General features: G+C 56.4%; 2 protein-coding genes across 3 annotated transcripts in view; both read right to left on the reverse strand.

Moving 5' to 3' along the window:
- Nucleotides 1–5,341, reverse strand: part of SLC43A2 (solute carrier family 43 member 2) — a 29,391-nt gene extending 24,050 nt beyond the window's left edge. Inside the window, exons 1-2 of one of the 2 annotated variants that reach the window (XM_085240628.1) lie at nucleotides 5,239–5,341; nucleotides 3,411–3,608 (exon numbers count right to left, since the gene is read on the reverse strand). In XM_085240628.1, the coding sequence (XP_085096754.1) occupies nucleotides 3,411–3,570 (160 nt within the window). In that variant the 5' untranslated portion in view covers nucleotides 3,571–3,608; nucleotides 5,239–5,341. Of the gene's footprint in view, nucleotides 1–3,410; nucleotides 3,609–4,531; nucleotides 4,668–5,238 lie in introns of those variants that run through there. The other variant, XM_031556400.2, reaches the window with a different exon arrangement.
- Nucleotides 5,342–7,448: 2,107 nt separating this feature from the next.
- On the reverse strand, nucleotides 7,449–13,165 carry SCARF1 (scavenger receptor class F member 1). The gene is made up of 11 exons (XM_010721726.4): nucleotides 12,444–13,165; nucleotides 11,701–11,762; nucleotides 11,404–11,505; nucleotides 10,799–11,324; nucleotides 10,218–10,436; nucleotides 10,012–10,140; nucleotides 9,838–9,941; nucleotides 9,605–9,716; nucleotides 9,405–9,529; nucleotides 9,165–9,302; nucleotides 7,449–8,851 (listed from the first exon to the last, which is right to left on the reverse strand). Exons 1-11 carry the CDS (start codon nucleotides 12,887–12,889, stop codon nucleotides 7,875–7,877), a joined length of 2,940 nt encoding a protein of 979 aa, XP_010720028.2. The 5' UTR covers nucleotides 12,890–13,165; the 3' UTR covers nucleotides 7,449–7,874.
- Nucleotides 13,166–13,301: the final 136 nt, after the last annotated feature.

The raw sequence follows: 13,301 nt of genomic DNA on the forward strand, positions 1-13,301 counted from the left end.
GGATCCCTTTCATCTTGTAGCTTAGATCAGAGAGCGAGACAGCCCCAGCCACCCCAGTAACAACCACAGCACACGGGGCCTCACCTTCCTCTTTTTTGAAAAAGAGCAAAAAAAAAAAAAAAAAGAAAAAAGAAAAAAAAAAAGCAGGGAAGAGAAAAACAAACCAACAGGAGCAAAGTCTGGGAGCACCGGTTAAAAAGAGTCAAAGCAAAAGGCATGTGCAAACAGCCGATCTGCAGCCTGCCCACATAAGAACATGTTTTCTCTTTTTCAGGATGGTGTCATAGTTCTGGGAACTGGGAGGAGATGTTCTTGCTTTACACCGCTGCAAACACCATCGATTTGGGTTTCCCTCTGATTTCACCTCCAGGACCTCTCCAGGCACCTGGCGAACTCCCAACCTCACACAGTGCTGGGGTATTTAACCCCCCCCATCCGCTCCCTGGCCGTGGCCCCACTGCACAGCAGCTCTCACCCCACGCTGACACAGCCAGCAGCTGCAGCTCAGCACGGCGTGCTTCCTGCGGAGCTCAAACATCCACCACGCTCACGCTTTTCCTGTTTACAGGGTCGCACACGCAACCTTTCCACAAGCACTCATCACATCTCACCAGCTTGAATAGGTGAAATGCAGCTGTACAAAGATTCTTTTCCCTGCACAGAAAAGCTGTGGGTGCCCCATCCGTGGAGGGGCACAAGACCAAGCTGGATGAAGCCCGGGCAGCCTAAATTGGGAAGGGTGCCCAGCCTACAGCAGGGGGGGTTAAGCTCAGTGATCTTTGAGGTCCCTTCCAACCCAACCATCCCATGGTTCTATGATTCAGGCCGCATCTCCCACCTCAGATCCCAAGCTCCCACCCTTGGCTACAGCTCAAAGCCAAAGCTCTGCACCCTCTGCCCTTGCCTGCATTAAGGTGTGTTGTTGACCTGTGGTGAGTGAATCAGCTTATCCCATCTCTTTGGCTTTCCACAGCCCCATTTTAGAGGTCCCCTTCCAACTGGCTCCTTATCTCTGCTCTTTGTGAACTAATTATCAAGTTCAGTGTTCTTTTTAACATGCTCCAGGAATGCCCAAGACTTGAGCTTCCCAATCCACATCCCAGCACTGCGAGTCCCCGAACGGCTCAAGTTCCCAGCAGCTGATAAGGCCCAAATCCTGATGATAAAGAGCGCAGAATCAGCATTTGCTACAGCTGGTTAAAGGCCAAGTAGTAGTGTAGTAAAATGCAAATGGGAACAAAGTGCCACCACCAGACTCCTTGTCAGCAAATTTCAAGCATACTTCTCAATGTGGTCAGACCTGCCTGCTGGAACGGGTAGAGCCCTCCACTCAAACCCTGTTGCACAGCTGCTTTAAAATACTTGCTACTTCAGTGTCAGCTTCGTGGATGCCCACCTCCACTCTCATACGACAGAATGGACATGCTGTGTTTGTGGGGTGGATGAGCATAATTCAGAACCAGAAGCTGAAGGCAGGTGGAGACAGGGGGATCTCAAAGGGGAGGCCATGAGACCTTCACGAACAGCAGTCCCTTCCTGGGCAGCTGCTGCTACCTGCAGAGAGGAGACTGCAGGAAGGACAAGGTCTAGTTTTGTCTTTTGCTGGAAGATACCACGAAGCACAGAGCTTCTGCTGACAAACAGAAAGTTCTGCCAAGAACCTTTGGCTCATTAGGAAAAGTCTTTTTTCCCCCCCCCCCCCTCTCTGTTTTGCAACGCATGCACACAGCAGCATTAGGAACAACAAGTGCCCAAAGGCTACTAGTTATAATTTCTTTCTTTCTACCAATCTGCCAGCCAAGGGCTGCACGAGTCATTGGGTTATGCTGAGAAAGGAAACCACTAGGATGCCCTAAACTCAGCAGGGGTCAAACTCAGCTGGGTGCCAAGAGCCCTGCAGCCACTTAAGGCTGCACCAAGGGTGCGTGTCCCCAATACTGTGAGCTCTGGCTCCTCTCTACCTAATCCCCGAGATTAGGGCAGTGGGGACAAAAACAAATAAAGGAAAATGAATAAGCAAGGGTAAGTTGGCAGAACTGGTCCTCCACGCCCATCGCTGCCTCAGAGGACATCTGAGGACACAAGTATTTGAGGACAATGGAAAAGCCTGAATACCTGAATTCCTCCTAAGGAGGAAGCCGTCCCACCCCAGGGCGTAGTCTGGCACCTAGGAGAAGCCATTACCCCCAGGGCATAATTCCAGCCCCATGTCTGCATCCTCCCTGCAGCATAGGTAGACCACAGCCTGCAGTCAGCAAGGAGAGGCCAAGGCAAACCTCACTGATCTGGGAGAAGTGGGCAAACTGAATGCAACCAAAGCAAACAGCAGCAACGTGGGACTCAAGCAAAGCATGGCTACCATCTCTGGGCACAGAGAGGAAAGCGACTGTGCTTGGAGATGGTCAGCATTTGCTTATCAGCTCTTCTGTGCTTTATCTTGGTGCCACGTAGCCTCCACCTGGGTTTAATGGGGTCTTTCACGCAGGTCTGTGACAGTCACCATTCCTTAGTGGAAACACAGAGGCCTGGAATGACAGGCTGTCTCTTGTATGCTCTGTAGATGCGAAGGCATCACCACGCCATGAACACAGGGCAGGAAGACAACCAAGCCCTGAGCTACAACCAGCGCTGTGTGTGCTGGCCAGGTGCAGCCACCCAGGCTCAGTGACCGCAGCCACACAAAGAAACAATCCTCACAAGCAGCTGGTGAACAGGAAACACTGTGAGCAAGGGAAGGAACAAAGTATCATCCCACCTATTCACAGCCCCTTGTTGCTTGAAGTTGGTTTCCCCACATTCTCAGATTTTTGCCCCCTATTCTCAGCCACTACCTACTGTGACTCTGGGTCCACACCCTTGTTCTCCAGCTCCCTTCCCTTTGCTGCTTCCTCCTCCTATGCAGCCAGCCCACATTTGGATGCAGCCCCAGTACTCAGCCCCTGCCTCCCCTTTGCCCTTCCATTCCCTTTTCAGGGCACTAACCCTCCTCAAGAACCATCATCCCCCAGAACCCCTCAGTGTTCCATTGGCCTTTCCCTGTAGAGGTCAGCCAGGTGTCCACGCAGATGGAGAACCCATGGCCAAGTGGAAGAGACTGTCCAGAAAAGCTCCTTTTCCATTCACTCTGCAAAGCAGCAGCAACCCCAGCCACACAATACCATCACAAGGATGCCAACCAATTTGGAAAGGAGCACACATCCCATCTCTCCATCCCAAAACTAACCAAGGCCTCAGACCTCAATCAACCTACAGCACCCCAAGGCAGGGAATAATACCAGTGAACCCCAGCAGCCATTTCTTATGGAATCATTAAGGTTGGAAAGATCTGGTCCAGCCATCAACCCATCCCCAGTGTGCCCACTCAACCAAATCCCTCCAGCTCTACCACCAGCTCCTCGCAGTACCCTTACCTGATTCGTGGCACAGGTAGGAGTAAAATCCTTCTGCCTTCAGCATGATGAGCAGGGAACCCCAGCCCAGCAGGACAGCTGAGAAGAGCAGATTCTCTATGATGGCAGTGAATGCCATCCACCAGCGCCGGCGGTGAGCGGTAGCGAGTGTGGGTGCCATGGCTGTGTGGGAAGTGCAGCCTTGTCCCGAGCCTCAACCTGCAGGGAGCAGAACAATGGTGGTGAGTTGACAAACACAGGATACGCTGTGCTAAGAGTGCAAAAAAAATTGCCTTAAGGAAATCTCTCCACTGGAAAATAAGAAATGAATGAAAGGCACTTGGGTATAAAGAGTAAATTTGCAGGTAGTGGCTTGCTGGGTGACCAGGAAGGCAGATGGAGCATGGGTGCCCTTGGAGCAGCCCTTCAGTGTGCCAGAGCCACATGCAGGGAACCATTCCACCTCCTGAACAACAGGTACGAAAGCACAGCAAGAGCCTGCTCCAATATTCCATCCATTTATAGGGTAGTTAGGAACTGTGTGCCAGAGTGGAGGCTGCAGCTCTACAGCAGCTCTGCTTTGGGTCAGAAGCACAGATCAGTGCTGAGAGGTGGCTGTGAGCATGACTCCTATGTGTGTTTACAGCACAGAGGGATGGGCAAGAAGCCCTTGTTGCTAATCAGCACAGCGGGATGCATCCTGCCCCACAGTAGCCGTGCAGATGGCTGGGCACACTGGGCTGGGATAGCAGCACGTGCCGCTCCATCTCAGCACACTGGCATCCCAGGCTGCCCACAGATGCTGGGGATTAACAGCTCCAGCCCCACCTGTCCCAGTTCCTGGGGCCAAAAGCAGATGGAGGAGCAGCCCTGAGTAATCGGGGGAGCTCCAGAGAGCCCCAAGAAACTCAGCACTGAGCTCATACAGCAAGTGGCCATTTTAGACAAGCTGTTTCCCACCCCCCCCAGCTTAGAGCATGCCCTGATAAAGCGCTATGGGGAAATCAGCGATCTGCACGCTGCAGCCCAGAAAGGTTTCTCGGGGCTTTCCATCCACGGGGCTGAGGCCCCAGCATAAGGCAGCAGGAGAACAAGGCCACCCTGCAGAGCCCCCCCAGCAGCAGCAGCCCCCCCACACCCACCCATCAGTGCGCAGGCCCACAACGCGCTTCCTCCACGCCTCCTCTTCCTCATCCTCACCCCATGCAGCCACTCGCCCACCGCCCCCAGCCCAGCACATGCACAATCCCCGCTACATACTCCCCTCTCCCTCATCTCCCCCCAAAGCCCCCCCACACCCCATTTCCCCACCAATCTCCGTCTCTCTCCGCCGACACACGCTGCCCCCCACGCACAAATCTCCCCGTGCATCCCTTTTCCCCTGCTTAACGCATCCACCCCACAGAACACCACGCCCCCTGCCAATCCCCCCCACTCCCCTTCCCCACATTAAAGCACACCTCACCCTGCCTCCCCATCCCCAAACCCCGTCACAGATACACCCCTCTACCCCCAACCCCACTGCACTTCGATATTCTCCCCTATGCAAACCCCACCCCACTCACCGCACCCCACGCAACCCCCCCAGAACACTCCCACCGTGCAACGTCTCCTATAGGATGTGCTCTTCTTAACTCCTTCCGCACATCCCCTTCTTATCTTGCCCTCCCAGAGAAAAAAAAAATAAAATATATATACATACATATAAATAAATAAACGAAAAAAAGAAAAAAAATAAAATAATTAAAAAAGGAAAACACTAATAACAAAACTAAAACGAAGCAAATAAAAAAAAACGATGATTAAAAAAATAAATAAATAAATAAAAAAATCTCGCGCCCCCACTTACCCCCCAGCCTCGCTCCCACCGCTGTGCGCGCCGCCGCGGTTCCACCCGGTGTTTTTTATCCGCCCTCCGGAGCAAACAGCCGCCGCCGCTCATTGGCTGCCGCCTCGACCAATAGCAGAGCCCGCCGCCGCCGCACGTGCCGGGCCGCGCGCCCCCGGTACTCCCCCTCCCCCTCTCCCCAAAAGCCCCTCCCGGTACCGCGCCGGGGCTGCACGTGGGGAGCACTGAGCGGGCCCTCCAACACAGCCCCCGGGGATCCGCAGGCGGGACGAAGCCGGGCGTGGACCTCTGCAATGAATGGGGAAGTATAAGCCACCCTTTGTGGATCCCCAGAATGAGTGGAGGAAGGAAAATGCACCCCCTGTGGATCCCCAGGATGAATGGGGATAGGAAAATGCACTTCTTGTGGACTCCCAAAGTGAGTGGGTAATGGAAAACACGCCCTTTGCGGACCCCCAGAATGAGTGGGGAAAGGAAAATGTACCCTTTGTGAACCCCCAAAGTGAGTGGAGAAAGGAAAATCCACCCTTTGTGGACCCCCCAGAATGAATTGGGGAAGAAAAATGTATCCCTTATGGAGATCCAGAATGAATGGGGAAAGGAAAATGCATCCCTTGTGGACTCCCAAAGTGTCTGGGGGAAGAAAAATTGACCCATTTTGGAACTCCAAAGTGAATGGAGGAAGGAAAATGCACCCTCTGTGGACCCTCAGAATGAATGGGATAAAACCAACCCCATCCCATAGGGATGTGTGCTCCCACACCAGGCACTGTGGGACTGTGATCCCACCAGCCCCATAGCTTGGACACTGCCTGCAGTAACTTCCCAGCTTCTATTATCTTTCAGTGGCCCTGCTGCCATCTGAGGTCCCATCCCCAGAGAAAACACCATGGGAGGGGATTTCTGTTGGCCAAAGGGAGCTCAGAGCAAGAAAGCGTCTACGGGTTTGTTCAGCAAAAGCTGAAGGTCTGGATGGACAGATGCCAAGGGACAGATGGATGCAGAGAGTCCAGACAGACAGATGTGCACCCACCAGGGCTGATGGGGCTGCGGTGGATGTGCAAAATGAAGCTCCCTGCTGGGGAAATAAGGATTATAACAGCGGGGTGGTGGCTTTGGGCCAGAGCAATTAGAGAGAAAAGGCACAAAGCAAACAAACAGAGCCGTGCAGGGCTGGTGGAAGGGGTGAGGGTGTTGGTGTGAGGCCACGGGAGCTCGGAAACACGGGAGGTGCTGGGAGGGTGAAGGGATATGGAGCTGTGCTGGAGGGAGCGCAGCAGGACTTGGCTCTGCTGCTCTGGAAGGAAACGAGGAGCTGTGGGGTGATCTGCTGCCCTCTATAAATACACCAGGGAATGAGTAAACAGCAGGGAGGGAGGGAAAGCAGTGCTGGCACAGAGACACAGAGTGACTGGGGCTGGAAGTGGGATGTGGCATCCTGGCTGGCTGGCTCACACCTCCACGTCTAGAGATAAAGTTTTGTGGGGCATTGGAGGCACTGCAGGGCTGTGCTGTGGCCAAAATCTGCTTGTCTTCCTCCTGCCATCACTGAGGGGTGCAGGTACTTCAGCTTTGGGCACATCAGTGTGCAAGCTTTGCAAGCAGTAGTGATTTCTCAAAACAGGACACTTGTTCTTACATTGGGACATTGCCAGCTGTCTGCATGCAGTGCTCAGAGTGGATCCCCAACATGGTGGTGACTTCAGGCTGAACGTATTCAACTGCTAAAGGCTGCATCCAAATAAACCGTGGGTCTTTCCTTGCCTTAAAATAGCTTCAAAACAAGGAGTGGCCTGAGCAGAGCTGAGGGCTGCACGTCCTGTTTGTGTCCCAGAATATCTGGTGCTACACACACGATGCTGATGAGATCCTAAGGAGGAGGAGTGCTGGAAGCTGCTCTGTGTGAGCCTATGGGGATCGGGTGCCTCACATCACAGGCAGGCTCCCATGGGAAGCAAAAGGAGAAGAGGCAAAGCCCATTCTGCACAGCAGCTCCTTGCCCAGCTGTCCCGAACCCCAAATCAGCAAGGTGTGCCCTCCCATCCCACCCTGTGCTCTTCATCCCTGTTACTGAGAGCTGAGAATTGTTTGAGCGGAACCAGAAATTGAAACAATAAAACAAAAGCCTAAAGGTGCTGGCAGCTGCCCCACTTGGGGGAAATATTCCTAACCGTGTCTTGATTTTGGGTACAGCTGGGAAACCAAACTCCTTTTTATTTCCACATTTTATTTCCACATTGTGCCACTTGAAATAACAGAAGGATGTACACAAAACTTGTAGCACCTATATACATCCAAACCCAGCTCCTGGGAGGGCTGTGGCTCCTCGAGCACCCGGCAGCATCCTCACCACCTCTCAGCACCGTGGCGATGCAGGGTAGGGCACCCACAAAAAGTCATTTCCCATCCAGCTTTTGTGGAGGACAAAGAATGGAGGAGGTGGAAAACAGCTCCGAAGCACCACGACCTGCTGGGGCTGCACACAGCTGGATGCTGCATGAAGCACGGCACGAAGGGAAGGGCAATAAGGGGAAGGCTCCACATGCCCAGCTTGGGGGGATCTCAGCTCCCCCAGGCTGGGAACAACCCAAAGGGTCCTGTGAGTCACCCTGTGCCTCAGCCTCGGGTCTGGGGGCTCAGGTGGTCGCAGGGTTGGTTGGTGCGTCCTCATTTCTGCTGCTCACATTCTCATATTTTGGCTCTTCCTCCTGGGCAACCTGGCCCTTCGTTTCCACACTTAGGGCCAGCTCAAGGCTTTTGCCCCTTTCTGCAGCACCGAGGCCCTCACCAACCCCATCCTGGCCCCCAGTGCTTTTTGTCGATTCCAGTGGGAAGGACTGTCTCTTCCCAGGAGGATGCTGCTCTTTTCCAGGGCACAGCTCACCAGGAGCCCCCGGCACACTCTCCCTCTGTTTGCAGCCATTTGCCGAATCCCTACGCTGTGCCAGGGCCCGGCGGGGTGGTTTTTGGATGCCCTCCATGCTCCTCCTCACCATGGGCTCCTCCTTGGCAGCCCACCTTCCTCTCTGCAAGCTGCCCAGTCGCTTCAGCACGGCCTGCACCGGACCCTCAACACCCCCCTCAGCTTTGGGGTCCTGCCCAGCCGTCCCCACCGTCATGTAGATGGTGGTGACGTTGGGCTCCTTCCTCTTCCCATCCCAGCTGCCCCTTTTTGCAGCCGCTTCCAGGGCTTCCACCCTTTGGGCCACGTGTCTGGTGTTGGTGATCATCCGCCGGCGGCCCCCCGGCGTGGCCCGAGGTGATGGCCGATGGCTTTCGTCCCCTTTGCTGAGGGGATCAGGGCTCTCGTAACCATCGCTGGCTGCCTGCTCAGCGGAGATCTCCATCCCCACATCTCCTGATTGCAGGGACAGCTTGGATGGCCCCCACATGGCTTTCGGTTTCCGCCCAGGGCTGGGGGTCTCCGCTGTGCTGAATTTTGTCCCCTCAGCAAAGGAGACAGAGGGCCGCTTGGCCTTGGCGATGCTGGAGGTGCGGGGAATGGTGAAGGGCTGCGAGACATCCTCAGAGCTGAAGGCGGTGGGGTCAGGGAGCGCCTCGCTGGGAGGGGGCATCCCGGCCTGCAGCTCGGCCCCTGACAGCAGTGGGACCCCTGTGGGAACAAGGAGGGGGTGTTAACCCCAGGGGTGGGGATACGGGCAGCCCTAGGCCTTGGGGATGGGGATACATTAGGGCTCAGGGACGAGGATGCTGGTGCCATAGGGTCGCCTCCAGGAGCACGTTAGGAAATGGGGCTGCGGGGCACATCACACTGCATGAGGCCAAGTATGGCCTTGGCTCATCCTTGCGGAGGGGAAAATGGGGGAATAAAAATAATGGCCTGGGCCTAGTGCATATCCTTGAAAGCACAAGGGCTGTGGGGAGCGGGACTGTGCAGCAGGGAGGGGATATGGAGCCATGTTCACCTTCTCTGGGAGGGACGGAGTACTCTGGCCCTTCGTTGTCGGTGTCGAAGGAGGAGAAGGAGCTGTCTGAAGCCCACGCGGCTGATGGCGACTCAATGAAGCTGGGGTTGAAGGGGATTTCTGCATCGTGGTGGGAAACTGGGGAGGAGACAACAAGTAGATGAGGTCTGGTGGCCATGCAGAGGGGCCGGGCAGGCTCCATGCCACAAAACAGGGCTGGCAGCAGGTCTGCTTTCTCACCTGTGACTTTGGGAAGCTTGGAGTTGTTGAGGGCGAAGCAAGGCATCATAGCACTGATATTGGCCAGCACGACATGCACATGGTGCTTCATCCTGGCCACCACATCGTCATCCGGCACGGCCGCCCTGTGTGGGGATGTGGCATGAATGGGAGAAGGGGAAAAAGGGTTTAGCAGCGAAGGGGAATACCTGCACTGATACCTGTCTCTGGCATCCGCAGGGCCAGCACCGCAGCAGCAGCAAACAACACAAAGCAGCAGCAGGAGGAGAGGGATGAGGATGGCAGCAGCCAGAGCTGCATGGTCTGTCACACCTGTGTGGGGAAGATGGGATCAGCGTGTCCACAGATGGATCCACCGCAGCATCCCCATCCCTGATGAGGATGTCACGGACCCTCACCCAGCACCAAGGAGTGAATTTAGGGCTGCTCTTACTCAATATGCAGTTGCCCTGTGCAGGGTGGCAGGTTCCTCGTGAGCACTGGCAGGGGGAGGAACAGTTCACCCCAAAAAAGCCCTCTGGGCAGGTGTCATTACAGCTGAAAGAGAGAGGAAAGGAGGGGAAATACCCCCGGGACCAGCAGCTCCCAGCCCTGCTCCCCATTTTACCTGGCTCCCCAGTAGCCAGCCTGGCAGAGGCAATCACCCGACACAGGGTCACAGCTCCCCCAGACACACTCGGGGCACAGCAGCTGGCATCCATCACCAAATGTCCCTGCAGGGCAGGAGCTGTTACAGCTGATGGGAGAGAGAGATGTCACCAGGACCCCCATCACCAGCACCAACACCACATCCTGCCCCTCCTACGGGGTTACCTGGGTCCTGTCCAGCCAGGCTCACAGCGTGGGCAGGAACCGGTCTCTGCATCACAGATATCCCCTTGCCGGCAGTGTGGGCAGGGCTGGAGGCAGCCTTGGCCATGGAAGCCAGGCATACAGCGTTCCTTACACAGGGTCCCGTTCCAGCCAGGCTGGCACTCCAGGCAGAAGCCATCCACGGATGAGCAGGGCTGGTTGTGCTTGCAGTTCCCACAGCTGCGTGGACACAGGGGCAGTGAAGCCTTGACACCCCTCCCAAACGCAGTTCTCCCCCCACAGTTGCATTCAGTAGCACTTGGGTTTTTGTGAATATTCCTGACAGCATTTAAGGTTCTATAATAACCCCAGGGCAGAAGCCAAGCAGGGATAAACACTGTATTATTGCTCTAGGGATGGTGCCAGGATTTTAGGATGATGCCAGAGTTCTCCTCTAGCATTAGCAGGATGCTTCTTAGGGGCAACACCAGCGCTGCAACCACTCTGAACCCCCACCTCCAGATGCATCTCCCTGCCCAGCCAAAGGGATGGATGCAACCACACCGACCCCCACCCCGTGTCCCTGCTGTCACCAAGCTCACCTGTGCACGCACTGGGACCCATACATCCCTGCTGGGCAGGGGTCCTGGCAGCTCCTGCCCTGGAAACCTGGCTCACAGCTGCAATGCCCGTTGAGAGGGTTGCAGGAGCCGTGCAAACAGTCGCAGTGCCACTGGCAAGCCAACCCCCAAAAACCAGCCTTGCATTTGCAATTGCCCGTCTCCTGGACGCAGGGTGAGAGGTTGCAGGAGCACTTGAACCTGCATTTCCTTCCCCACCAGCCCAGCCGGCAATGGCAGTGCCCGGTGAGAGGGTCGCAGCGCGAGGTGGCGAGGTTGCACTGGCACTGCCTCTTGCAGTCAGGACCCCACCAGCCCTGCTCACAGCGGCAGGCTCCAGTCGTGGGGTCACAGCGGCCGTGGGGGCCGCAGGGGCAGCGGAACTGGCACAGCTCTCCCCAGCGCTCGGGGTTGCAGGTGCAGCGCCCGCTCTCCGCCTCACACGTCCCACCGGGGTGGCACAGGCAGAGCCGCTTGCAGTCGTGACCCCAGTACTGTGCAGGGCAGGCTGTGGAGGGAAGGAGGTAACAATAAGGAGATGACCTAGCACCCAGGGCAGGCTGCTAGGAGGGAGACGAAGCACTCACGGGAGCTGCAATCTGCACCAAAGAAGCCTGGTTTGCAGCGGCACAGCCCAGGTCTCACGCACACTTCTCGCGGCCCGCAGGCGTCCTCCCCTTCGCAGAGAGCTGTGGCAGCAGGGTTGGCATGTCACCGGGTGGGACCCCACCACCCCATCCACTGCGGGGTCTCCCCCGTTCTCACCACCAGCACAAAGAGCACCCGGGGCTCCCTGCAACACCACAGGGTGGGCAGCGAGGAGGAAAAAGGTGGGGATGAAGATTTTTAGGGGACAAAGATTTCAAGTGTCGCCCATCACTTACCGGCTGTGCACTCCCGCCCTTCCTGCTTCCAGCCGGGGCAGCACGCCAGGTTCACGGCAGGGCTGTGGGACAGAGTGGGGGCACATCAGCCATTGCCCAGGGCTGGGGACATTGCCTTCAGCTTCAGGGCTTTGAACAAGAAGCAGAAGAGGAACGCTCCCCTCGGGCTCGGCCTCACACACGGGGAAGCCATGAGGCTGCGGGGGCTCGCTCAGGAAGGAAGCCAGCAAAATAGAAGGAAATTTAAGTCGTTGCTGAGCTTCAGGGCTGGCTTCTGGAGCAGCAGTGCTTAATACTGCTGGCACTGCAGCTACAGAGCCCAAATGGATCCCCCGGTATTTTGGGAGAGCTTTGCTAGTACCTAAAAACACTGACACAAATGCGTTGCGTTGATGGAGATCAATGGGAGAGGAAACAGATAAAACAGCACGGCCATCTGTCCCAATCCCATTTAGGATTTGCTTCCATTTTGCATTTCTGACAGCGTTAATGGTGGTAGCATTACCAACACTTCCGCGTTCCCCCTCTGTCCCCACGCTCTCCTGATCTATGGTCCCCACGCTCTCCTGATCTATGGGAAACAACCCCACAGAGAAGGGATTTGGGTGCCCAGAGCCCCCGACATCGCCGTGCTCCCCGTGCCCTGAGCTGCTGGGCTCCACGCACAGAAGGACACACGGAGGATCCCACATCACTCTACCTGAAGGCCCAGGGGCAGGCAGAGGGGATGCGGTCTCACCTACCTGCCCACCTTGCAGACATTCCTGCCGTTGGGGTCGAGCTCCTGGGCAGAGCCCTGCACCCACAGCCACAGCTGCAGGCAGAGCAGCAGGCGGGTGCTCGCCATCCCGCCGGGGCTGCGTCTGTCCATCCGTCTGTCTGTCCGTGGGTTTCTCTCCTGTGGCTCAGCCTCTTCCTCCCGCCAGCCTTGGTTTCTTCCTGAGGAAACGCGGGAGGAGGCGTCCCAGCCCCATGCCAAGGGTGCAGGGGGAAGGAGGAGGCAGAGAATGCCATGGCCTTGTCTGTTTCTGACCTTTGCTGCCAAGGGAATGCACGGCACAGGGCTCAGCCCCCTCACACAGGGAACAGCACCCGCCGGGCACTGCCCCATGGCCCACCCAACTGCCCCCTGAGGCTGTTTGAGCCGATGTCCTTCATGTCCCCAAGGCATCCCCCTCCCCTCTGCCATCCACCCCAGGGCACAGCCAACCCCTTTTCTGCAGTCCAGGTCCAGGATGGAGTTGGGTGTCCCCCAGGAACGCAGCGTGCCCTGGGTTGGCCTAAATCCAGGCAGGCTCCGGGGCCTGCTGCCGCTGCTGACTCCATCCCACTGCACGTCCCACAGGAGCTTTGTGTCAGCAGATGCACAGGAAACACCTTTTTCCTTCCTGAGCACAGCCAGCCGGGGTTTCCCCGTATGGGATTTAACTCGTGCGCCTCCAACGCTGTGCCCCGGTGGCCCCAATTCCCATCATGGTTCATTAGGAGCACCCAGAACCTCTGTCCCCAGCCCAGTTCTGTGTATGGACTATGGCACAACCACAGCTGTGCTGGGGAACAGCCCCCAAAGCCCACTGAGCTGCTTGCCGGACTCCTTCCAA

This window comes from Meleagris gallopavo, chromosome 21 (assembly GCF_905368555.1).
Source record: "Meleagris gallopavo chromosome 21, MGAL_WU_HG_1.1, whole genome shotgun sequence".
NCBI classification, from domain to species: Eukaryota; Metazoa; Chordata; class Aves; order Galliformes; family Phasianidae; genus Meleagris; species Meleagris gallopavo.